This window comes from Heliangelus exortis, chromosome 2, assembly GCF_036169615.1.
Source record: "Heliangelus exortis chromosome 2, bHelExo1.hap1, whole genome shotgun sequence".
Classification (NCBI taxonomy): domain Eukaryota; kingdom Metazoa; phylum Chordata; class Aves; order Apodiformes; family Trochilidae; genus Heliangelus; species Heliangelus exortis.
In genome coordinates this window covers 142,028,229-142,055,764 of record NC_092423.1, presented here as the reverse complement: position 1 = coordinate 142,055,764, position 27,536 = coordinate 142,028,229, and the positions used below count along the sequence as shown (strand labels likewise).

Genomic DNA, 27,536 nt, shown 5'->3' with positions numbered 1-27,536 from the left:
TAGTCCTAGTATGAAAGAAGATCACCTAACACAGTTTCTAAGGACATTTTATAGCTCTGGTCCTTGCTGAAAATTTAATATTTTTTCAACACTGTAGTTTAGTTTGACTTTTCTTCTAAAACTGAGGAATGTTAAAAGATGTATTCATTTAAAGGTCGTATAATCAGCTACCACTGTTATTCTAGGTTTTTGCTGGATTCTGTCTCACTCAACAATGAAAACAATTAAACACAGTAGGGAAATTCATTACATTAGGCAAATTATTTGTTACTCAATTAGTACTGATTAGAAAAACAAAACAAAGCAAAACAAAACAAAACAAAAAATAAAACCAAAAAAGCCCAGAGAACTCATAGAACACATACTAAGTTTTGCTAGGCTTGTATTTTTTTCTTTATGTTTCTTTGATCAAGGTTTCACTTCATATGAATATCTTCAGGAGTCAGTATTTGAGCTTGGCTAATAAGACTTCTAGTATAGGCAATGAAGTACACCTAATGAAATTTCTCTTATAATTTATCCAACCAATGGAGGCACCTACTATGGGAAAACAAGAAGTACATCTTGAGTATCATTGACCATGCTCTCTATTTACTCTGAGGGCAGCTTAGAGTGACTTGCTCTGATGTACAGACCTGTGTCCCTCACTGATTTTTATACTTTTCTGCTTCAGGAGTATGGGGTATTTTGCACATATTATACAAGCCCCTTGGTGTCATCTCTTAGGTTGCAAATTAAAGTCAAGACAGGTGAGACTTCTGTAATTATTCAGCACTCTTTTGACTCAGCTATTTTTATCTCAAATAGCAATGTGTTTTTCCCATGTACAGAATGCCATAAGGCATTGCCTGGACACTGAAAAATTGGTAAATGCAACCTGCAGTATTTGTTTTGCAAACAAAACAACCTCATCAACTCTGATCGACATTAAAAACTGAGGGGAGTGAAAGAAATTACCCAGTCCTGTATTTTAGAAAGCTTAAGGGACTAATATCTGCCTCTCTGTGGCTTGACAAAAATAGCTGCTCTAACTGTAGAAACGTATTTTAAACCAAATTAAACGTAAGTATGTCACAGAGGTATTTTAGGAAGAATACGTACACAATATGATTTATTGCCTTGCCTCACATTTTAATTTTGCCTAGCACTCTTGGTAGAAGAGATTCTTTTTTCTGATCATTAACCATATTTTCTAATAATCCCATAAACTATATTTAACCAATAGTGAGTTTGTATTGAAAGACTAGATCCAGTAAAGGAGTGAAGAACAAGGAAGGCACTTGTAACTAAAATCCAGGGAATGCTCTCACACTTGCCACTTAATGCAGAAGGCACTTCCCTGCTTTGTTATAGGAGCTGAAAATTTGTTTCTTTATATGCCCAGAGGGTTCCCCCTTCTCTGTGGTTTGTCACCCATCTAACTCAGAAACCTTAATGGAGAACACTGAATGTGCCCACATAGGAGTGCTATGCCAAAATACAACGGAGTTTTTAATAAATAAAAAGTAATAAGTATACCAGTTTTTCTAGAATTTGTTACTCAGACATTGGCAGTTTGGGATAAAAGACCTTCTCTGTCTGCTAAACTTCATCACTGGGACAGTCACCTGTCAAGTGAATGTTCCAGCCCCTAAAATCAAGGCTCTAGGATCCTTCCTGTATTTTCTTTGTCTGTGAATTTGTCTGTGTCTATCCTACACATAACTGACCTGAATAATCCAGCTGTCTTGGTAAGTCCTCTGAAAGGCAGAAGACATGGAAAAGAATCACTGCAGAAACTGAACAGACTTTTCTACAAAGATTATCATCACCTAACCCTGACTAATTAAATATTATTAAAAAGAAAGGCATTCTGATTGTGTTCCTTGTTTGTGGCTCCTGAGATATCGTGATACCTGTCTGATGTCCTGACAATAGTGATACCCAACAGCCCTAGAGAGGAACAGAAGCTCCACACAGCTTGTGGCATTTCTGTGTTCAGCCCAAGGAGAGGAACCCTCTGAGATTTACAGGAAACTGAGATTTCTCACTCAGAGTTTTGGACTCTTACCAAGGGCCCAGCTGCCTAAAATACAAGGGTCTAAATCTTGCATTGAACTTAACCTTTGTCAGATTTTGGAAGTGGATGCTGACTGGTCCATGACCTGAAATTTAAGGGCCTATCAGCCAACTCAACTGATATTGTCTGAAGATTTCACACAAAGGTGTATCTTGGAAAAATAACATGTCTTTATATGAAGGTTCCAGGAGACTGAGAAACACTTTTGTATCTTGTGAGTCTATTCTGCTGTTATTTTTCACTCTTAATTCAGTATGGCTTCTTGGTTTTTTCTGACTTGAATTACATCAGTTGATTCTTGCTATGACCTGTTTTTACTAGACAAAAGGATCATCTTGAAACCACTGAATTTCTCTGAGAATACATTTGTGTGCTTTGATCAAGACACTTTTCAGGTTTCCATTTGGTAAAAGAAACAGACCAAGCTCACTGGGAGGCTTTTTCTCTGCAAGATTTATTTCTTCAAATATTTTGGAGGCTTTTTTTTTGCACTGCCTCCTATTTTTTGGAATCTCTTTTAAGGCATAGGTACTTGCACTGAAAGCAGTGTTCCTGGACTAACCTCCTTTAGTGTGCTGGAGGCAAATTACCACCATTCCTCCTCTTCTCTCTTTCCTTGATTACCATCCAAAGATCACATATTCCAGAACATACAGTGATGATAATACTGTGTTGAAACATTTTATTTTTCGTTTTTAATATCTTACTGTTTTGTTATGGACACCATGCCTGAATGGTAATTGCTCATTCCACCAGTCTTATCCATTCTGTAAATGGTATTAGCAATGGTTTCATATTTGCCTGTACATCCTTGACAGACCCTTTGGAAAGTGATCCTTTCAAGAACTCCTTAGAGGGATCTTCTACTTACGAGGATTACCCACTCACAACTAGATTTCTGATCTTTCACTTCACTGTTTCTTAATCAGCTTAAATAGAGTTATCATAACTCTTTAAAATAGACATGGTTAATTAAATTTGTAGGGTTTGCTAAGAGTAAAAGCATCAAAGCACAAAGAGGTCAGTTGTGGAAAGATCAAGGCAGTTTCCTTAGGTTATAAGGAAAATCCTTATAAATCCTGATTTATTTCCATATAAAATTAATATTTCATAGTAGTCTACAGAGGTTTGTTTTATCTGTTCTGTCATCTTATATAAATTATATAATATTAAAGAAGACACAATTTCACAGCTCACTGAAGAATGTATCTTAGCTTACTTTCTTGTTTTTCCTATTCAGCCTTCTTTTGTCTTTTGACAGAGAGAAAATTAGAGCTTTGATTTTTTTTTTATCTTCAGTCAGTTACATCAAGTATTGAAGTAAACATTGATGCATATAATTAATAAAAAAGTACCATAATGACAATATCATTACCACAGAACATTCTGAATAAAAATTAGAACTCAGTTTAATATTTCTTACTAGAAATGCAATGTTGTTATGTACAGCTACTTCTCCTTTCTAATCACTCTGATATTTGTAAAAGATTTACAGTTAACAAAGAGGAAAGTGACAGAAAAGAAGAAAAATAAGTTTACATAAACAGACTATATATCCCTCTACTGAAAGGCCTAAACAGAAACTTAATTAATATTAATATTTCCTTGGGCATAAATTTTGAGGAGAGAGGGGAAATAAGATGACATTCTATAAGATACTTAAGCCAAAAAAAGTTCCTGCTTTGATGAACAGTAGGTATTTTTGATATTTGTTTTTCCTCTACCTACTCAGCTGACAGTATGATTTAAGTTGTCATATTTCTAAATGTATCTACACTGTGTGTAAATTCAGTTTCAGATATGACAAGAGAGGAAGGAATAAAACCCTCTATAGAGTAACTGACGTCTGTAAGCTTTGTTGGAACAGCAGCTGAAATGTTGGCCAGGGTCACTGAGACCTAAAGATATAAGCAAGCTACAACATTTTAGTTTAGATGAATGCATAAAGATGAACTCAGAAAGTCTTAGATTTGAGTTTAAACCCATCTTTAATACGCAGCATTGATGCTGAGACAGAAATATTCCCTTGAAAGATTAAAACTCGTGTGTTTAGTATATAGAATAAAGTGACTGACCTGTAAGACTCTTCATTTCTCACCGGCTCTCAAACAATAAACAAGAATACTTGTGTTTTTTACCCAGAGGAACTGCAGATGCTTAATAGAAAACTCACATTTTAATATGAGCCTTTTTTTTCTATTTATGTCACCAGCCTGGTGTTAGTGGGAGAGTTATTTATATAGTGTGAATCACAGGTTGCTTTTGCATATTGAAGAACCGAATTTATCTATTTTTTTCTAAAAGAGGTGGTCTTTTTCTGTAACCTTGGTTAAAATCTCTCTTGTGAGATTGGAGGCCACCTGGCAAAAATTCCTCCAACAATGCAGTACCTACCAGTGTTACTTGTGACTTGCATTTCCAGAGATGGATCCAGCCTCACTACAGAGCTCCACAGGATTGCACCATCCCATAGTCTCAGTGCAATACCTCCAGCAGCTGCTATTAACAGGGAAAAGTGGAGGGTGTTAAAGGCTCTTTTGTCCCTTCAATAAAGACACTCCTGTTGCAGTGCTTTACTGCTGTTCCCAGCCACACCTAACTACCAAGCTTTTTTCTTTTGTGAAATGATCTCTAAGTACCCAACCTGATGGATTCTAGAGACTCCGTAAAAAAACAAACAAACATACAAAAAACTGTGTTAATAATCACTTGTCTAATACTAGTGAATTAAACTGTGTTCATACTAAAGTTATAGTATTTTAGATGCTTAGGAGCCCAATAATCAAAAGATCTGAAAAGTCAAATAAAAACCCAGTCCACAAAATGTTTTTATGGAATAAAGTCAGATGAAAATGACAGATTAAATAACATTTCAATGTAAAAATTTTAGTGATTTAAAAACTAAGAGTTACATAAATCCAAAACCTAAAAAACACCCTGGCTCCACTTCCTTGACTTAGTTGGGGGTTGAATGAAATTTAGGCTCTAGAAGTATATTGAGAAATGTCTACCTCCTGTTTTGTGTATCTTCAGTCCTAGCAAGGGGCAGAATTTCCATATGGAACTGATCCTGCCTTAGCAGGCTAGAAACACACCTTGCATGTTATTAATATGGATTTCTGTGCCTAAACACATTTATGATATAATCTCCTAATTAGCACTCGCTGGCAAGGATGGTTGCTCACCAGACACAACAGCCACAGCTGTTTTTCTTTCTCAGTATGGCAAGGGACAGAAGTGTTGATATCATATGTTGGAAAACTCAGGCAGAAACATGCCTCAGTTCCTTCTGTAACACGAGAGACCCCAAATCTATATTTTCTGTCAGCCTGGAGAAATCCTAACCACCCTACTAAAGGCAATTCCATGAAAAGAAAGAATTCCTTACATGATCTGATAACTATGGAAAAAGAATTTAACACAGGTCTATACTTAAATGCTGCATTGTCCAGGTAGAGAATGAAAGGTTGCCACATTTTTCCCTTTATGTATTTACAAAAGAGGAACAATCCCAACCCCTGCAGCCATGACCCAGCCTGGTCCCCCTTTCTGCCTTCACCACCCGAGTTGAGAATTTTCCTCCATCTGGCTTTGTCAAGGTCCCAGTTCTGTCTTCCAGAGCAACAGAGCTGTAATAGTAGGAATTTGGACAAACCTCTCTCTCCAGCCCACCCCAAAAACAACCTGCTGATTAAGAACCTTGGCCTTGCCCCCATTCATGCTGAGAAAAGCCTTTTGTCTTGGTTTCCTATACCTTTGGCAATCGTTTCAGGAACTGAGCTATTGTACACAACGGCCAAGTCCCTCCTCCTCCCACTCTGGCCTCCTCTTGAAAGGAGATTTATGTCTATGATCTCTTTGTTCAGCAGTTCAGCCTTAATAATTTCTCATGCACAATGTTTAACTTTTTAGCTTGAAATGATAAAAATTGTGAATGCAGACTCCTCTGTGGGCTGTTCACTAGCCGAGGGGATTCCTTCCAAAAGGAGGTGAAGTAATTAATTCACCACAGGCAGAATTGAAAAAGTGGCATAACTTATAGACCACAATCATTTTTTATCCCTCATCAGAAATTTAGCCCAAGGAAACAAGAAATGTTAATGAAGTTTCTCACTGTGTCTTTCAATAACTCGATATTTTTTCAGTAACTAATTTTTTTCAGCTCCACTTTATGCCAATTTGCTTTGCTTCCTTTCTAGTCACTAGGGGTGTATTTAATAAGCTTAAACATAAATCTTTCACATGTATGAGGTATTATTTATGAAAAATCTGCATAATTTCTTTTGATCTGGATCAAGGTGATTTGGAAAAAGATTTCTTATCAAGTGCGAGTGAATGAATCTAGAATTATTATTATCAATAGTTGAGTCTTTGAGTCTGCTCAATATCACACGGGAAAATTTCAACTTATTTAATTGGTCTTGACAGAATCAGTCCCCTTAATCTTTCACTTGTACCAAACGAGAATCTGCAACTAAGGTGAAAAAGGCTGCTTCTTATAACATGCTGAGAAATTAATTTATGTCTTCAGTAAATGAAATTAATTAATGAGTATGGGGAGGAGTGTGAGGCTGATGTGAATGTCATCAGCTGTCATTTGCATGCTCAAGGACAACTTCTGGAATTGCTTATGGGAAGGGGAGGAGGAATGGAATAGAATAGAATAAAATGAAGAACAGATCACAACAGCTTCACAACAGTGAGTGTAAGAATTTAACAATTTAGTGTAATATCTGCATTCAAGTTCCTTTATGGCCCTTTTCTTTTATTACATAATATTATCATTTTAAAGTTTCTTCAAAAATATTTATACTTTTCATTCATTTTCATTTAATATTCACCTGCAGCTCTTAGTGTTACTGTGAGGTGGCTTAGGAAGTGGGTTTGAGCTCTAGAGTGTGAGGAAAATCTTGAATGATGTTATTATCATGTTATTGAAAACTAGGTAGGCCCTTACAAAGCTTAGGCCTGTTTACAACAATGTGGGTACCCACATTAGCCATGAATCTAACCTTAATGTATTAATACAACCAGCCTGATAAAGCATCTAATCTAAATTGTAGATGTGATTAAACTACAGAGTTATCAAAGGAAATCTCAGGAGACCACAAAATTCTTCTCTGCCAAAGGCAGATACCATTAGCCCTCTGTCTTTCCTGGCAGTAGATGAATTATCTCCTAGCTGAAACATTTCCAGAGGTAAAAAAATCCACAGTTTACTTTTAAAAATGGTGTAATGGGAATATTAAGGGAAGAATAAAAAAGAGTAAGGACAACATAGTCAGACTGCAACACCGTTCATGTTTAACAGTCATGATGATTTGACTAGCAGGAAAAATAAGGAATAAAAGGAGGCATTTAAGTGGTTCTTGTATCTTTTTGTAACAACAGAGCCACCCTGCCGGGCCCTCACACCACTCCAAAGGGATGTAAATCTTACATCATGTCTGTTAGTCCTGTGTGGGTGCCTCACATACCCAGGGATCTTACTGCTGGGCTGTAAGGTTATGTGTAGACTATTGAACTGAAGCCAACTGCTTTAGCTGGGAGCTGGATTGGTCCCTATGCTTTCCTGACTGCATTGCCTGGATCTCCTTTGACTGTGATGGCAGCCTTGACTGCTGGCTGACATGTGGACACCTGTAGAGTCATCTCCATTTGGATATCTCACTCCATAGATGCCTTCCTGAGCTTTAGCAAATGAGTGTAGAGATGATGCATCCTGACGAGAGAAAGCTTACATCCATGTGCAGCTGACTGGATTTATTTCCTGTGTCACACACATTTGCAGACATCAAACCCTCATCGGCAAGTCTTGCTGTGCATTAAGACTCTTCTTTATTTTTCTGATAGAAATCATGTCTTCTTTTAAAGTGAGTTGCCTTGTTCTGATTAACAGCAAATGAGGAGACATGCAGCCAGGTGACAGAGGTCTCACCTGTCTTGGATGGAATTGAATCACCACTTCAATCGTTTAAATGAGTCATTAAGAACCAAACAGCTGTGCAATTTCATCTGCAACCCTATGAACATAACCAGTGTTCACTCATGTGGGTCTGCAGAGTGGCTGAAGAGAAGGGGACAAGGAAAGGGGAGAGTTACTAATGAATGTTGATGTTTTAGAAGCCTGACTTTAGCCTTGAATTTCTTTGTGAAACTTGGGTAGCTAGGCATGGCACTCTCAGAGCCAGCAATGGTATTAGCTGGTGGCTTAGCCAAAGCTTCAGAACCAGTCATCTCCTACTGATGGTTTAAGAAGATTTCAGGGAATCAGATTACTTTGGCCCTGTTCCCAGAGCAGATTTTATCCTCACTGGCATGCTTAAAGCTTCAGATGACTTCTGCAAAAGCTTTGGGTACAAGTGTGTGTGTTCCCTTTGCCACTCTAGAAGGTTGTTATCTGATGCTGACTACAAAGCTTCGTTATTCCTAAGCAGAATCTTGAATAATAACCTGGAGTTCCATTTGCTTGGCCAGTAATCAGTTCCTGTGGTACAACCAACATCCACTTTTTCTCCTACGTTCTACTTCCTCAGTGTGTTTAATGTATCTCCAGACTTTTGATTACTGCAGCCTCCAGGTGTCCAGAGAGAATGACAAGAGAAAAACTGAAATAATACTGCAGGCCACATTTTGCTGTCATCTAATGGACCAGTTTTACCAATCATCACCCTGCTCCCCAGAAATGATAGGTCTTCATTCTAATCTTCTGTCATGGCAGCCTTTACTGATTGAGTGCTAATACTGTACTTGTATTTCAATGATTCCCCATCATAAAAAAATTTATCTGAGTCAACTTGTAATCCTGTCTGCCCCTAAACACTTGCAGCTCTGTCTTAAGATTCTTGTGATCTCTGTTCTTGTGCACTGATCATCTTCTGTGAGTACCAAGCCAGCAGAACACACTGACCAAGTTAACAGCTAATTGTGGTCTCACTTGTTTTACTTGCCTGGGAACTTCAAAGTTTTTGCACCTCAGGTGTTTCTGCTCTCCAGAATCATAGAATAGAATCACAGAATGACTAGGGTTGGAAGGGACCTTAAAGATCATCTATTTCTATTCCCCCCCTGCATGGGCAGGGACACCTTCCATTAGACCAGGTTGCTCAAGACCCCATCCAACCTGGCCTTGAACACTTCCAGGGCTGGGGCAATCACAGCTTCCTTAGGCAACTTGTTCCAGTGTCTCACCACCCTCAAATTAAAGAATTTCTTTCTAATGTCTAACTTAAATCTCCCCTCTTTGAGTTTGAAACCATTTCCCCTTGTTGTTTCACTACACACCCATGTAAAAAGTCCCTTTTAGATATTGGAAGGTTGCTGTAAGGTCACCTTGGAGCCTCCTCTTCTCCAGGCTGAACAACCCCAAATTCTTTAGCCTATCTTTGCAGAGAAGGTGCTCCAGCCCTCTGATCATTTTAGTGTCTCTCCTCTGGACACATTGCAGGAGCTCTACATCCTTTATATGTTGGGGACTCCAGAACTGGACACAGTACTCCAGGTGGGGTGTCACAAGGGCAGAGTAGAGGGGGAGAAAAGGATCTTCTAAAACAATCATCCAGTTACTCAGTAATATATTGCTTCAGTCTATATTGTACTATTAATATGTACTTTAACAATGAAACTCAGTATTTGCTCCTAGGGTACAAAATGTCTTTATCTGGATGCAAAATAAATGTCATTTTCCCACATGACTAATGCAAGACACCTTCTTCAGTATCTTTGGCTCACAGATGCTTGATCAGCTCCTGTAGATGTTTGGAATGCATTAGTGGGACAGGGGAAACTTTAGGTGGAAAGGGATTATCAGTGGGAGGAAAGAGTTTTTTCATTTACTTCCAGTGTAAAAAAAGGGGCAGAAAGAATGCCCTGGAGAAATACAGCCTCAAATGGGTTATCCATTATCTCAGCTGATTTTTCTGAATCTTTAGCCTAGCTTCCAAACCAACTCTGATGAAACCTTTCTCACCATCAGCAAGGGCATCTTTGACTAGTATAACACAAACATTACTATATCCTTTTTTATGGAATATGTAAAGGTTCTTTATTTCAAAAATTAAATAAGTCAAGATTGCATTAATCACAAGCAGGAAACATCCAGCAACAGGTTTTTAATGGTTTTTCCATTCTTTTTTTCAACTACTTTCAAATTCAACTTAAAATTATGAATGAAATCATAAATGCAAATCTTTGTTTTCTCCTTGATACATTTATGTGTAGGAACATCACTGCCTCAGAATAAAGATCCTGGGGGACTGTTACTATTGTGTGTCGGGGCTTCCAGAACCTCGCCAGGACCATGCACACTGCTGTGTTGAAATGGGGCTCAGCATGATCAAAACTATCAGGTAATGCTTTTTTTCTCCTTCTTCTTCTTGTTTCATTGTTGCTGACACTGTCTTAAACTTCTTATCTGAGAATGCTATTACTAAACAAGTAATTTCTATGGTTGTTCAGAGAACTCAGGATTATCACTGTGAAACAGGCAGGACATTTTTTGATCTGTGTAATGCATGGGAACACATATTAAATGCATTATATTAACCTGTGCTGTTTCAGAGCATTAACAAAGTAGCTGTGTGTGCATTGTGAGTGATCCTAACAGTTCTCAGTTTGTACCCTTGACATTTTTAAAAGGAGGCTGAGAAAGAGATGGAATTTCATACAGAAATCTCTCCAATAAAATAAAACAATAAATGCACTAAATAGACAGCTGTAGCAATACTCTTGCTTAGAAACTACCTCATAGATAAACACTCAAGTGATAAGATTTGCCAGATTTTTACTTGTTAAATTAAGTTGATGCTTAAACCCACGAGGGCTGAAAGTGTCTTAATTAGGGGATGTATTCCCATTATGTAAATATAGTTGCACAGCTGATAGATTCTTGTGTTTTCATGCAATCAGGATTAATGATAACAATATTTCAGCAGTCCATATATAGATTGTCAAATGATCTGCTGTAACAGTGGCCAACATCTAATTCTCCAGAAGTCATCTTCTTTTTATCCTCTTTATCCTCCATCTTTTTAACATCAGTGTTTCTGAGCTCCCCTTCTCTAAATCCATCTTCTGTTGATATCTTCCCTAAACAGTGTTGCTTAACCCAAGGACTCTTCTTTTTCCATGGATATTTGCTGTCCAATCTTTCTCTACTTCTTTTCCAGACTGCTTTCCTCCTTTAATCTGAGTGCATCTCATTACATATATCAGACAGTTAATGAATACTGCAGCTACATTTACTGAGACCTCAGTAGATAAATAATTTGACAGAAATTAATTAATGGAAAACATAACAACAATTATTAGGCAACAATGATCTCTAAGAAGATTGGATTCAATTATCATAGACTAAATGTTGTACAAAGTAATAAATATTTTCCTTCTGGAATCCCCACAGTGAAAGTGAAGCATTTATTAGAGAACACAGAGATAAAACAAGCTAACATCATTGTTAAAAATTGTTGGAAAGATACATCAAATCTTTTGCTTTTGCTTGCTCGTACCATCTGTAACTAATTTTTTTTTCCTAAAAGTAAATTTCCCTGCATCTTCTTACACAAAAACTGAGTCTCAAAGGCATAAATGGTTCTGTAATGTTGGTATCTTAGCTGAAAGTTATGTTCAGAGGGAGCTTAGAAACTGAAGTCCATTAGAATATTGATCATTGCGGGCTAATTCAGGTCAAATTGTCTCCAATTTATTGGATAATCTCAGTATCTGAATTTCTGGCCATTCAGTGAGCATGATTTATTCCACAGACTTTTCTGTGTAGGGCATAGGAGCCTTTTGTTTCTTATCTTAATGTGTACTCATGTAGTTCACAGGGAGGACCAGTCTGTCCATGGGATATTACAAATACTTCAGTCCACATTATTGAGTTATCTACAATCTATTGATAAGAATGCAAGTTAGTAGATATCTCTGACAACTAAAATGAAAAAAAAAAAACCAAAACCAAAACCACCTTCTTTAGAAAACTGAGTTCCTCCTATATTGATCACTCAGAAGTGGATCAGATACAAAACCTTCATCTGAGGATTTCACAAAACAATATATTTCCAAAATTATAGGGAGATGATCTAACATATGAGAAATCATCATTCATATTTCACAATTGCATTGAAATTATATAGACAAACTCAAAACCTTCTGAGAAATCAGATGTTTACAGGAATTTTCAAAAAATTTCACTACTCATAAAACCTACATGAATATTTGTTTCTTCTCATTCTTGCAAAACTTTATTTTAGCTTTTATATCTTAGCTGTATTTTAGCTCAAGCACTTAGCCTAACTTAAGAAATAGACATTAAAACAAAACCCAGTATTTATGCCACAATATCCTACTTATAATTGGGATTTAGGCACCTAGATCATAGAGAGCAATCCAGGTACTTTCAGAACTCCTGATTCTTATACCAGTTTAAATTCTTTAAGCAATGAATGTAGCAGGAAGCTTTACATTAGGCAGACCAGATTTTCTCCTGCAGGCCCTCCAAGATTCCCTGTCTTTTTATTGATAACAAATAGTTGGTAACATTGCAGGGATCACTATCAATGCTTCTGGTGAAGCAGTGCACAAAAATCTACCAGCTCAGGGTACCAGTACTGAATTTTCCTTTTAGTCTTCTTGGTGGCTGCATTCTTAGCAGCAACTGAACAAGAACTACAAATTTGTTCTTTACACAAGAGGTACAACAAATATACATGGCCAGATTGACTCCCGGGGGACTTCTGAGTGTTTTAATAGAGCTCATATCCATACAGCTAAAGTGCTAAATTGCTAATTGAGACTCTCCAATTACCTTAAGCTTATACACTAAGGACTTAGACCTAAGTCTTGCTACTCCATTTCCCTCTATATGGATATATGGAACTGTTCAGAACACAACAAAATAATTCAAGCTCATTGTTTTCTCTATAATGATTTCTCACATCACTGTGTCTTGTTACAAATCTTATTAAAAAAAAGCTATAACTGTTATTCCATTCTGTCTCCTTGTATTTTGCTCCCTTAACTATTGACTACAGTTGAAATACAACTTTCATTCCATGAAATCTGATATTTACTCTAAAGCAAGGAAGTTTTGCCCCATCACATTTGTGCATGAAAAAGAATTCTAACACCAGCTGTCTTGCAAACCCCAGTCTCCTGTAAATACTCCTTAGCTGCAGGTGGAAGTGCAAATTAAAATAAAAAGATCAGTCTGTTCCCAAGGGTTCTTCTATTTAGCTGTTTTTTGTATCTTTTCACATGCAGCATAAATCTTCCTGTATTTAATTGTGTTGTATTAATGCCTGTCTACACTGACAGCTGATAGAAATGAGATACTAGTGGAATGCTGAGTCATCAGATTTTGTTATTTCACTTTAATAGTTATCACCCAGCATAATTGGGTGTCAGATAACACTCAAGGAAACTAACTCTGCATCTGTTCTAACATACAAAAAAGAACAGACATCTTACCTTTATGTCAACAGAGGGAGGGAAAGATTTGTAAGAAGAAAGAAGTCACTGTCTTTTTCATTGCATGTTAGAGAAATTCCAAAGCTGTGCTGGAGTGCCAGATGGACAGGATTATAGATGGGATATGTGATAAAATTCAAGATGGGGTTATCTATTTGATGACAATCTCTTTGCTCTTTTGTTATTCGGGGTTCCTGTTCTTTAGGCTGGGCTGTGAGGAGAGAATTAGCTACATAAAGCATCCTGAGAATAGTTCAGAGGAAATGTGAGCTCAAGGAGAGAGAAGAGGAAACATGAAAGCAGAGGAAGGACTGTGATGGAAATAATCATAAGGAAGAGGAGAGAGTACTTCCAAAGTTGAAATCATAGAGCATAGTCTGTCAATGTCAAGAGCAAGATGAGAATAATGATTCCTGATGTGATGGCCTCATTTTAAAAAGCTTGTTAAACATTCTTATAAGGGTACAGGGGAAAGTCACAAAAATAATTTATGAGACAGAAGTGCCTTTAAAAGAAGAGAACTGAAAAGCCTGATCTGTTTAGCTGAATAAAAGAAAAGGATTGATAAGTTGTTTGGTAGCAGCACATAAAAAATTTTATGGGGAGGAACCACTAGATTTAAGAAATGGATGATGGTATGAATAAGACAAGTGATGGCTTTTCTGTCCCTCAGCGTTTTTAAATCGAAACTGATTTGCTTCCTATACTAAATACAGACAATAGTTAGTGGACTAAAAACAAGCATGTGTGGTTAAAATTTACCAGCCCCTGTAGCACAAGGTATCAGGGTGGATAATGTATCTGTCCTGTCTGCTCTTAGCTTGGGACACACTGGCAGAGTAAGAGGCAGGAGCTGCCTCCAAGGGTAGAAGGCTGAGGATTTTGTCACCACCTTCTCAAAGGTCCTTAAAATTCCTGTGACAGAGGAGCAGGGTGGGATTGAGTGAGGTTCAGTTCCTTAAGGTCTCACTCACAGGGTACAATGATGGAAAATCAACAACAATCAACATAATGGTGGAAACTCAAACAAACCTTTTTGCTGCTTCATTTGTTAAGTCAAGATGTTCTGAGTGGTTTCATTTCTTGGGTTATTTCCCACTAAAATAGCAGCTGAAGGAGTAATTATTGTGACCAAAAAAAATAGTCCCAGCATATAATGTAAACTGAAGTCCAGAAATTAGATAACAGCTTGTCTTTATTAAATGTCTGTAATTAACTGCTAATATTAACATCATTTTTTAGAAGTATGGAACAAAGGAAAACATAACAAAGACCCCCCCCAACAAACAAACAGTCAAACAAAAAGACACAAAACCCCTACAGTCCAAAATACCCAACTATTTCAGATTATCTCAGGGACTGACCTGGTAATTTTCTCACTTTTTGAATAAAAACTTCTTCTAAGTTCATCTGTGAACTATTAAAAAAATACTACATAAACTGATCAATGCTTTTTAAAGAAGTTATTTAGGCAGTGAAACAGCCAGGAATTGCTTTCATATTCCGTGATTAGGAAATAATTATTTAATTATGTAATAAAACAATTGATCCAGATATCCAGTTCTGAATTGTTTCCACAGATTATTTCTGGTATAATACACAAGGCTCAACCCATGTTGTTATGAGCCCTGATTCTCAGAAGACAGAATAATGCTTCACAGAAAAAAAAACAAACAACCTGTTGCTTACCTTCATTTCTGTCAAGTGATGGAAAGGGGCAATGCAAGATATTCACAAGTTCATCCAGTACTTTTCAGGCAGGTCACAGACTGAACAGGTTTCACACTGGGACTGGATCACACCATCACCTCCACGTGTCCCTTTCAGGCACTTACTGAGAATGAAGAGAGCATCAGGATGCTTCATCTTCCCCTGGTTTTTCTGTTGGGTGATTAAATGAATTAAAGAGGGCAGAGATTAATAGGTTTGTCTGCCTCTGAGACTTCTTTTCTTTATTGCACCATCAAATAAAATTGAGGATATGCTGGTAACATGGCACAGGAGCCTAGATATTTATATAGCTCTTTAGAACATAGTTTTCAACTGAAAAAGCAGACTTATATTGTTTGTAGTCCCTTGTGCTATGTCATTTTCCTTCCTCTCAGAGCAGATAGACATAAAGACCAGGAAAACACCAGTGGTTTAATCCTGTCCATGTTGCTGTAGTATCTGTCTGAACTCAGAGCAAGGCAATTATATTACTGATAAGTCTGATGATATGAAATTCCTCTGGCCTGGCACTATTTTAAGCTGGCTTCTTGGGATACCAATTTACATTAAATTGTAACATCAGTACCACATAAAGTCCATTTACAAAGTGTTATACCCTATGAGTCATGGTACCCGAGCTGTATTCTTCCAACTGTTTAGTAGTTTGGTGCATCCTGTTACCTAGCTTTTGAGAAATAATAGATATCACCTTCGTAAGCCTGACACAGTTCCCAGAATCACACCAGAAAAAGAGCACTTACCTCAGTTCACCAGAAAGGCACTTGAGTACATTTTGGAAAATTCCACAAATCTGTTAAGTTGAACCAAAAAGTTGTCCATAAAATTAAACCTTCAGATCACAGGGTAGTTCAGTTTGAAGGTGATTACAGGACATCATTAGTCCCACCCTCTGCTCAAATCATGGTCAAGAATGACCCTTAATTGCTTCAATGAGAATATATAGGGATACTTTCCTCTTACATCTGGATGAGGATGGTAGTGGCTATGTCTTGATGGGTAAATTAAACAGCCCCAGAGAATGTCCACCAAGAAAAAGTAGCACAGACTGGCCAACTCTATTCTTTTAGGCCATTTTTGTTTCCAAAACTGGTCAGCTGCCTTGAAATCCTCCTGCAGGAGGATTCTGCAGAGGGACCTGGACAGACTGGAGAGATGGGCTGACTCCAATGGGATGAGCTTCAACAAGGCCAAGTGCCGGGTCCTGCACTTTGGCCACAACAACCCCATGCTGGGGACAGAGTGGTTGGAGAGCAGCCAGGCAGAAAGGGACCTGGCAGTCTGGATTGACAGGAAGCTGAACATGAGCCAGCAGTGTGCCCAGGTGGCCAAGAAGGCCAATGGCATCCTGGCCTGTATCAGAAACAGCGTCACCAGCAGGTCTAAAGAGGTGATTCTGCCCCTGTACTCAGCCCTGGTAAGGCCACACCTTGAGTACTGTGTTCAGTTCTGGGCCCCTCAGTTCAAGAAGGATATTGAGGTCCTCGAACAAAGGAGGGCAACCAGGCTGGTGAAGGGACTCGAACACAGATCCTATGAGGAGAGGCTGAGGGAGCTGGGGCTGTTCAGCCTGGAGAAGAGGAGGCTCAGGGGAGAACTCATTGCTCTCTACAACTACCTGAAAGGAGGTTGGAGCCAGGGGGGGGTTGGTCTCTTTTCCCAGGCAGCTCTCAGTAAGACAAGAGGGCATGGTCTTAAATTGTGCCGGGGGAAGTTCAGATTGGATATTAGAAAGAATTTTTTCACGGAAAGGGTGATCAGACATTGGAACGGGCTGCCTGGGGAGGTGGTGGACTCGTCGTCCCTGGAGACATTTAAAAAGCGACTCGATATGGCACTCAGTGCCATGGTCTAGTGACTGTGGCGGTAGTTGTTCAAGGGTTGGACTCGATGATCTCTGAGGTCCCTTCCAACCCAGCCTATTCTATGATTCTATGATTCTATGAAATTGCTACATGCGAACTCCTGAACCTGGGCACAGGTGGTGAGACAGCTGCTTGGTCAGGAAAAAAAATTGTGGGGCTGTTTTAAGTATTTCAAAGCATAGACAGAACCTTGCACAGTTAAACTGCTTAGTACAGATCTCTCCAGTGTGTTACTGCCTGAATCAAATTCCAGGGCAATCAGGTTTTAGGCAGCTACAGGAAAGGCTGAAAAGCAGATTTCTGTCTTCTGGCTCACTTTCTACATGCCAGTAGAAAAGCCTTTGATTAGCAGTACAGAAATCAAATACCCACTGAAGAATGCTGGCCAGAAAGAAACACCAATATCCAGTTAAAATCAATGAAATTTTTATCACTGACTTGACGGAAATGAGATATGGCATGAATAGTATCAGTCACAGTTGCCTCATCCTGGAAAGATATCAGAGAACTTGTGAGGTAACAAGAGCAGTTTTATAGATCATCAATAATTCAGCTTCATGCTTTGTCAAAGTATTTGCAGAGAGCCTGTAAAACGGGAGAAGCAGATACATTTTTTTTAATTAGAAGCTTTGTTGATAGTTACATAAATTTAAGAGTCAGAAGAACTAAAAAAATGTAAAATGCCTGAGCTGCTCAAGATTCTTAATTTTTTCAGTACAATGTTATTTATGAGAAGCTTTGTCCTGAATAAACAAGAACTACTGATGATCCGTTGTGTGCTATTTCAAAGATTTTAATTGGTTTTTTTTTCCTATAGGAGTATATAAACAAGACTTCTTAAAGTCTGTGGTAGTCTGGCTATTATTAGGAAGATTGATTTGACCATGGTGAAGTCCCTTTTTCTACATAATTCAGAAGTCTGTTTCACCCCACATAACTCCAAATTTTAAAGAAAATCTCTGTTGTTTTGGGTTTTTTTTACATACTAATCAGTCACCTCCCTTTTAAATAACAACCATTTGTTCATTAGTCAATTTAAAATGTTACAACAAAAATTCAGTGAAAACTACCATCTCCACAAACAGGTTCTCAACTTCTCTGCTCTCAGCCTTGTGCTGTAAATAGTAAAGTAACGGGATCAGGAGCAGATTGCTGTTCTGCTTTGATTCATGTTCTGGACACGGGCTGTTTAAATATATCTCAGACTGCCTGTGGCTCGATTCAATAAGGTTCCCTCATGCAATTAGTTTCCTACCTATCAACATAAGAACACATTGCTGTGAAGGGCAAGAGGAGGATGTGAAGATGGGGGCCCTGCAGGTGCACCGGCAGTGCTGCAGACAGAAAAGCAGAGCAGCCCTTGGTGCAGGGATGTGGGCAGGTGGCCAAATCTGAGAGATGGAGAGATGAGATCAAATGACACCTGAGCAGCACAGAGGAATAAGGTGCTGGGAGGTTCTGAAAGATAATACAATGAGGCAAAGGAGGTAGGACCTTAGGTCTAGGGGTCTGCAGTGTCATGCGGGAGGCTGTGTGGACAGCACAGCTATGTGAAGTTTTGAAAATATGCAGAAGTTTTATGTGGCTGATTGAGGCTGACAAAGCCTTTTCAGGCCATCATCACATTTTTATGACAAAGGAAAAGTTACAGACCAGTAATCCTTAGTTAATATTCTGGGGATGTGTTGCTGCATAGTCCCTGGTCTATCCAATGAGAAATATGTGTGTTCTCATATAGGGTACAAATACAAAAACATAATTTATCGTATGTATTTCATAGAATCATAGAATGGTTTGGGTTGGAATGGATCTTAAAGATCATCTAGTTCTACCACAAACTCCCTGGACAACCTGTGCCAGTCACTTACCACCCCCATATTAAAGAATTTCCTCTTAGTATTGTATCTAAATCTTCCCTCTTCAAGTTTTAAACCATTCCCCCTTGTTCTCTTGCTACATGCACGTGCAAGAAGCCCTACCCCAGCTTTCTTGTAGGTCCCCTTCAGGAAAGCTGCCTTTGAGCAGGTCACCTTCGAGCCTTCTCTTCTCCAGGATGAACAACCCCAACTTCCTCAGCCTGGCTTCATAGAGGAGGTGCTCTGGCCCTCTGATCATTTTTGTGACTCTCCTCTGGACATGCTCAAAGAGTTTGAATAGAATACAATCATTTCAGTTGGAAGGGACCTACAATGATCATGTAGTCCAGCTGCCTGGCCATTTCAGGGCCAAGCAAAAGTTAAAGCATGTTACCAAAGGCATTGCCCAAATGTCTCTAAAACACTGACAGGCTTGAGGCAGTGACCACCTCTCTAGGAAGCCTGTTCCAGTGTTTGACCATCTTCTCATTAAAGAAATGCTTCCCTATGTCCAGTCTAAACCTCTCCAGACTCAAATATGAACCATTCACACATATCCTATCACTAGATACCAGGGAAAAGAGCTCAGCACCTCCCTTACCACTTCCCTTACTCAGAAGCTGTAGAAAGCAATCAGGTCATCCCTCAGGCTCCTTTTCTCCAGATTAGACAAATCCAACATCCTTAATAGCTACTCTACTCATAGGACATTTATTCTGTCCCTCTCATCTTTGCTGGCCTCCTCTGAACACATTCAAGGATTTTCACATCCATTTTAAATTGTTGGGCCCAGTAGTGCACACAGTGCTCATAGCAAGGCTGCTCCAACTCTGAACACAGCAGAATAATCACCTCTGGTGATTAGCTGGTGATGGGTTTGGTGCAACCCAGGATGGAATTTGACCTCTTGGCTGAAAGGACACATGAATAACACAGATTGAGCCTGGTGTCCACAAGCATCCCCAGATCTTTTCTGTAGGGCTGCTCTCCAGCCTCTCTTCTCCCAGTTTAGACTTTTCCCTGGCATTACACTATCTGACACTTGGACTTTCTAAATTCCATGCCCAATGATAGTATTTGTCTAATGTTAAGCACTAGTATTTATTAGTAAATAAATACTATCTTGCTTTAAATCCAAATTGATCTAATTCAATGTGTGTGTATATATGTAGAGAGATTACATAAATGTATGTATTAGACCATTTTCTTAACTTTGAAGTCCCTTTATTATGTGCATTTTTTAAGGAATAGCTTTTGCTCAAGTGTTCCTTTGGACCCAATTAGGCTTTTAGTTCAAGATAAGGAATTCAGAAATGAAATGAAAAGTTATTATCTTAGTCTGAACAAAAGAAAAATGCTGATTGGGGAAAGTATCATATGGGGAGTTGTGTGATAATTCCTCTGGCAGTTACAAGTGTTAATTTAGATATTCTTGTAGCATATCAATAACAATTCTTCAAAACACATTAAAAATCTGAGTGCTTTCACTTCTCTTAGCTGTTCCCACAACATTTAAGTCACTACTTCAGTGTGGACAACTTGTTTCCATATTCCACCTTCCAGAGACGTGTTTGTTTAATTTTGATATTTCAAGTCCACTTGCTTGCAAACCAATAATGAATTTGTACATTAAAACTATAACCTTGGACTATGAGAACACAGATACATCCCTCCCCAAAGCTTTTATTATTATTATTATTATTATTATTATTATTATTATTAATTAACTTTTAAAAAATAGTCTTTCTGATGTCTGAAATATGGTATCTGAAATAAGTTATCTTCCTGATATGATGAACAGGTCTTCTCTAATGGGCAAACAGCTGTAGTGGGACATATTATATGTATGTTTTTCTCCCTGGTTTTGCAATATGCAAGGAAGGGAAATATATATGAATTTGTTATTTTCAGTTCCTCACATTTTTATACAACTGGTTTATCTACATTTTAAACTATTTTTTTTCCCCACAAACTGAACAGATGCCCCATTACAACAGTGAAAGGCCAAGTACTGAATGTAGTGAGCAATTTACCCTTTTCTCCCCCAGAGAGGGTCTGTCAAGGTCATGACTGAGGCACCTGAGGTAGTTAGTTTCAGAGTTGTGAAACAGAGCTGTTTATTCTTTATCTGCTCTGTTTAGTGGTCTTGCTGTGCTGTTATTGACTTCAGTGACAGCAGAACTGGGACTCTACAGAGAAACAGCAACCTTGTTTGTGGACCAGCAGCAACAATGTGCTTTTCCTTTCCTGAGCATGCTATCCCAATATTAATGAACACTGGCTTAAATAGTATTTCTGGTGCAAATAATTTTCACACAGGCAGAACTAAAAAAGTGTTCTCTTTGTAATCCCAATGGATACAGATCAACAATTTTAGTTGTGAGCTTCCAATGATGGTGAGCTGGAATATCTCAACACTGATTTGTTCTGAGATGCTACCTAAAGTGCTTTTGACTATGAATGATATATGTTGTCTTGTATCAGAAGAGGAAGATACTATTTTAACACAGTAAAAGTCCCTTTGCAACCAACAGATAATTTAAAGCAGACTGGGACAAAGTCCCTTTTTTGAGACTGTTAACAAATAAGCTCATATGTTTACTTTTTAAGAGGTGAAATGACCTTTGTTATCACATAAAATAGAAGAAAATTAATGTAAGAATCACACCACTATAATAACAGAGCAAACAGTGTTCTGGCCAAATCTACTGAAAATAACTCAACTTTGGACAAAAATTAACGCTGACAAATTTCAGTCAATAAAATAACATTTTCGAAATATTGAAAATTATTCTAAAAAGTGCAATAGAACATAAAAGTTTATGCAGGTTTGGTGACAATGTTGTTGAATATGCTTTTGTGATGTTGAATAATGCCAAGCTCAAGGATTCAATGAGACCAGACACTTCACCCGGTGATTTTTTTTCTCCCTGTCCTTCTCTTTCTGTCTGATAGCAATATTACCATGTGCCACCGAACCATGCATGCAATTAATATTAATTGCACTTAGTATTAATTGCATGATGATCTGGTTTTCAGAGTTATTTTATCACTACTTGTAATTTACTACCTACAAAGTCTGCTATTCTTTTTACAGACTAGATGTTTATAACAAATGACTTTGTATTTTATAATATACCCTTTTCTTAAACATATGAAAAATCCTTTCTCTTTTTCTTTTTTGTTTTTTCTTTTTGTTTAACAGATATGTTAGGTCAAGAACAAAGCATGACATTGACATGAGGATAGGGATACATTCTGGATCGGTTCTTTGTGGAGTGCTGGGCCTGCGAAAGTGGCAATTTGATGTCTGGTCATGGGATGTGGATATTGCAAACAAACTCGAGTCAGGTGGAATTCCTGGGTAAGGCAACGTGTATTTCCCACAGTCAGAAAACACTGCCAATAGAGTACACTGTTAACCTTGCCAAGAGATTAACTGTTTTACATTATTTCATCAACTATGACCTTTTTTTTCTTTTTCTTTTTCTTTTTTTTTCTATTTTGCAGTTGACAATGATTTGTGAGGCTAAAGTCAAAAAAGGTGGAAATGCTCAGCTAGCAGAGGCATTATAAAAGACAAAAGTATTTTTTTTTTCTTTGTAAACTATGATTTCCTGAAGAAGGTCAGTGTTTGCATTCCACCATTCTGCTTAGTAGACCTTTACACTAATATGTATTCTTAGAATCAGCAGAAAATAAAATATTGCATGGTCTGAAAGTAACTTCTCTACTCTTGATATGTAACTAGTGTATAAAGCTGCAGAAAAAAAAAATTATTTCCTAGCTGCTTATCCCAACTGGTAGCCCCAGATATCTCAGAAAGGTCACATGCTGCTTTGTCAACATGAGCAAATAGATCATCTAACTTTCACCATCCACACCTGCAAAAAGTCTCCTGTATCACTGTTAATACATGCAATAATACAGCTATTAATGAATAACCCAGGAAGGCACCACCTTGCTGTTGCTGATAAAATGTGGGGCTATTTGAGCAGAGTGATTTCCAGTCCTCTATATCAATTTGCCAACAGAACAAAGCCTGTGTCTGACATCAATTCACTGAGTTCCTCAAAACAGTGATTTACATCAGGCTTTCCTAGTGATTTAGCAGAGTATTTAAGTTCACTTCAGCCTCTCCTTACTTCTCCCTGCTTCCAGCATCCACATTCTCTTGCTTGCCACATTAGTGAGATCATTCCTGTTTCCAGAGCTGCTCTGCTTTCCTCTGTTTTGTCAGAAAAGCCACCCTGGGGTTAGGAACGGTCCTGCTCCCACTGTGTGAAACAAGAGCAAAGATGGACCAGAGGCCTCTCCTGAGTGCACAGCAGCAGGAGGCAGCTCACCCACCTGCCATGGAGAGGATTCCCCCACCTCATCCAGGGGCAAGAGAGGGGGCTCAGCTCTTCCCCTCACTTAAGATTTGAAGATGGTTGGAGAGCCAGAGCAGTTCTCTGATGAGGACAGGTTGAGAGAGTTGGAATTATTCAGGAACTGTATGATCTTCAAGCACCTGAGCAATGGTGGGACAGGGGCAAATTGCCCCCTGGTGAAGAAGCAGAAGCCCAAATGTCCAGGAAAGAGGCATGCAGGAGGACTGAGAAAACACAGTAATTTCTGGTTTTCTGAGAAATAAGAAAAAATGCATCCATAACAAGTTAGAAGGAAATATGTAAGATCCTGACATGTTATTTCAGACTCATTCTTCTGCCAAGATCCCATCTTCTGGTAGTCTACATTTTGTTTATCCAGGTATTAATCCATGGTATTGAACTGGCATTAAAACTAGCTAATAATTAATTTCTCAGGATGTTTCAACGTCAGGTATTGTCTAAAACTTCGGGCCTGTTATGTTTTAACAGTAGGACAGTGTGTACATTTTGACCTCGATAGCTTCCTGATTTACTGTGGTTTTTTAAGCAAATTCTAAAAAAGGTGGAAACAGAAAATATTTTTTATCTACTAACTATTAATTAATATTTGGTCCATTTAAGGTTATACATCAATAGCTGGTTCCACACACAAGCTAAAGCTATTATCATTTACATCTAAAATCTACATTTCAGGACTTTGTAACACAATCTTTCCAAGTTTTTACTAGTTTTACTAGTTGCCAGTCACCCTGGCAACTAATGTATTAATTTTTTTTATCTTTTTATTTTTTAATTAGTACTTTACTTAAATCATTTTATGCTCTATGGTTTTCTAAGGCCTAGGAAATACATCATCTTTCTGACAGGTCATATACTCTGGATGTGAAGTCCAGGCCAAAAGTTGCTTATATTCAAGAAACATTTTTACTCTTTTGACTTCTGTTTTACTGATGACTGACATCATAACAGCATAACTTTAGACAGTGAAAGTTGTACAGGCTTATGTTCACTTCAGAGGGAAGCTGAGATAGATAAAAATATGGCTGAGATGGATATAAATTTTTGATTTTGTTATTAGATACTGATATTTATTATTCCACATAGTCTGAGTTTATGCCAAATTCTGTTATTCCTGGATATTTCACACTGCTTAAAGATAGCTAGTGCTTTATTTTCAGGCAACACACATCATTTATGCACTTACAACTTTTTACTCCATTAGTGGTTTATGCAAATTAACTCTCTAGTGGCATCTTGTAAGTTCCAGAAGAAAGTTCCCAAGGGGTGTGCTAGGACTATTTCTCTTGGTGGAGATAAACTGATTTGTGGTGCCTGAGAAAAATGGCCCAGAATCTATCCTCTAGAAGTGATCAATAGTTTTATCTGACTGAATTTTAGGGATCTGTCTGCAAGTCTGACTTTCAGAAAGAGCCATGCATCCAAAGTTTGACAAATGAGCCAGTTTTAATGAAGTCACTACAGGCTTTTGCTTGAGTTAGGTCCATGTCTAATTAACATCTCTTATTGCATTTCCAATGCTGCATTTTCAGGTATAGCATGGCTGTGTGGATGTATTTTAGAGGTGTATGCAATTCACTTGGAATGTAGGAATTTGAATATTTCTTAAACATAGAAATAAGACTCTCCTTTTTTTTCTTGGCTTTTTTTTTTTTTTGGTTTGGTTTTGGGGTTTTTTGTGGGTTTTTTTGTTTTGTTTTGTTTTTTGTTGGTTTTGTTGTTTTTTTTCACTTGAACCTTATTCTGTCTGTCTCAAGGAGTGGCATAACTGTGGTCAGGGAATTCCAAATAGCAACCCACATGCACTCAGACCACTAATTCCAACTGCCTAAGGTACCTCAGGTAAACAAAGAAAATTAAAGAGCTTCATATAAATAGTTCTAACGCACACCATATATTTTCCTCTCATCATATTTACCAGAAATGGTAATTTTCGTTCACCCTGAAGAGTATTTTACTCAGGAAGATCTCTCATTATGCTAATACTATGAGCAAAAATATCAGGTATGAATATCAAAGTTAGACCTATGATTTTTGCATTCAGGAGATCCTGTTCATGTGATCATGTCTTGAGAATATTTGTCCCTAAATGAAGCTCATGTTTGTTGAATACACTATTTAATTTTCTTTACAGAAATCATCATAGTACAACACAAAACATTCCATATATCCATCATGTTAAAAATGATACAGAGTTCATAAAGCACTTCTTACCTATGTGTACTACAGCACAATCAGTATTTGCTACTACTTCTTTCACTTATGCAGGAGAATTCACATTTCCAAAGCCACTCTGGACTGCCTGAATGGGGATTATAAAGTTGAAGAAGGGCATGGCAAAGAACGTAATGAATTCTTGAGGAAACATAACATTGAGACTTACTTAATTAAACAACCTGAGGAGAGTCTGTTGACTTTGCCTGAAGATATTGTGAAAGAGGCTGTCAGCTCCTCTGACAGGAGAAACAGCGGAGCGACATTTACTGAAGGATCCTGGAGCCCTGAACTTCCATTTGATAACATAGTGGGAAAACAGAACGTAAGTCAAACTTCCTTTAATGCCATAAAGTCTGAATGCATGCATGAATGCATTTCAATAATGGAAGCCTCAGAGGAGACAAATTCATCTGTAACCTTTATTCTAACACGTACTGTAACAGCAGAGGATTAAACAAATCATTTCAGGGTAGAAATAATTCATGCATCCAAACTGGTAAAATGCCAGGGGATGAGAGATTTGTTTTTTTTTTTCCTGAGTGAAATTAAATACTTCACAGCTTAGTTTTGACTGAAGCAGTCCATAAAGAAGTAAATTAAAAGTAAAGCTAATATTACTAAGGTGGCTGTGACATTCTCAGTGTATGTATCTCACTGCATAGCTTCACAGCACTGCCATCAAAGTAAATGGATGAGTGAATTGACATTTTGCCAGAGGAAAAAGTGCAGTGTAGGTTGCTGATATATAAAGGAAAGAAAAAATATGTACCTTTAAAAAGTGCCTCGTGAAAACATTTTGTCCACTTTTTTCTTTTTTTTTAAATAAGAAAAATATATTAAAAAAATAGATTCTAAGACATAATTAAAGTTCTCTAGCAGGTGAGTTAGCCTCTAATGTCATGTGTAGCTCAGCAGAAGTATGAGATAATAACAACTGCTCCTGATTAGATCTTTTCCAAAAGCATCACATGGCTAATTGCTTGCACCCTGGGAAGCAGCAGTTCTTGTACAGTCATAAAAATCACTTGTGAAGTCTGCTTGCTTAGAGGAATTAAAGATGGAAAGCTTGAAATGCCTCAGACACCACTCTTTTCACTGCACTGAAAGACTGATGAGTCTTTATGAAACAAGGTCAGCGGGAATTTTCTTCCATTTTTCTGAGGGATCTGTAGTGACATGATATATCCTTTCTTCTGCTGCACACCCTTAGTCCTCCTTGTCTGCAGTCTCTGTTGAACTTCAAGTGTTGTTGTGTAGAAGTCTTGCTTTGTCAACCACGGTCTGCTTTTTACAAATCTTCTCAGAAGTGATAAACCCTCACAATCAATCAGCCCATGGTGGTGTATTTGTCTCTCCAGACTGAATCAGGGCATGGCTTAGTTTGCTGCTATATAAAACAACTGTTTCATATGTGTTCTGTACATCTCTGGATCAGCATGCACACTGCCTTTTAGTATTCTCTGTGTTTTGTTGACTTGTCTCTAGATTCTCATTTCATTAGGAGCAGAAGTATGAGTGCATGCTATTGTGACTGTCTTCTGATCTCCCTCCATTTCTTCTTTCTCTTTATGACATTCATCTTTCTGTAGTCTGAAAAAAATCTATGCAGGGTAGGCTATCATTTTGTTGGTCATTTTCTCAGCTAAACCTGACCTTGGTAGTAAAAAAGAGAAGGAATGAAATAAAGGCTTAGTGTTGCCACCCGATTATTGAACAATTCCTGCCCAATAAAGTACTAAAAGTCCCAGGAAAATAGTTGCAATAGGCATAACTAAATAATTGGTTTAAAGCAGGTTTTTTTCTTATGGCAATAAACAATCCTTTTTTTAATAGTTTCTCATTTTTTTTAAGACCTTGTTTTTGTTCTGGAAATAACTATAATTTTATAATATAAAAATTTACAATAACCTTCCCAGAGAAAAGATTTAAAAATCTGCTGTTCCATGTGTGG

At 37.8% G+C, this 27,536-nt stretch overlaps 1 protein-coding gene across 2 annotated transcripts in view; it reads left to right on the top strand.

The window, feature by feature from the left end:
* Positions 1-27,536, top strand: part of ADCY8 (adenylate cyclase 8) — a 123,870-nt gene that overhangs the window by 52,983 nt on the left and 43,351 nt on the right. For both annotated transcript variants that reach the window (XM_071738394.1, XM_071738395.1), the window contains exons 5-7: positions 10,280-10,407; positions 22,183-22,341; positions 25,637-25,907. In XM_071738394.1, the coding sequence (XP_071594495.1) occupies positions 10,280-10,407; positions 22,183-22,341; positions 25,637-25,907 (558 nt within the window). The remainder of the gene's footprint in view (positions 1-10,279; positions 10,408-22,182; positions 22,342-25,636; positions 25,908-27,536) is intronic.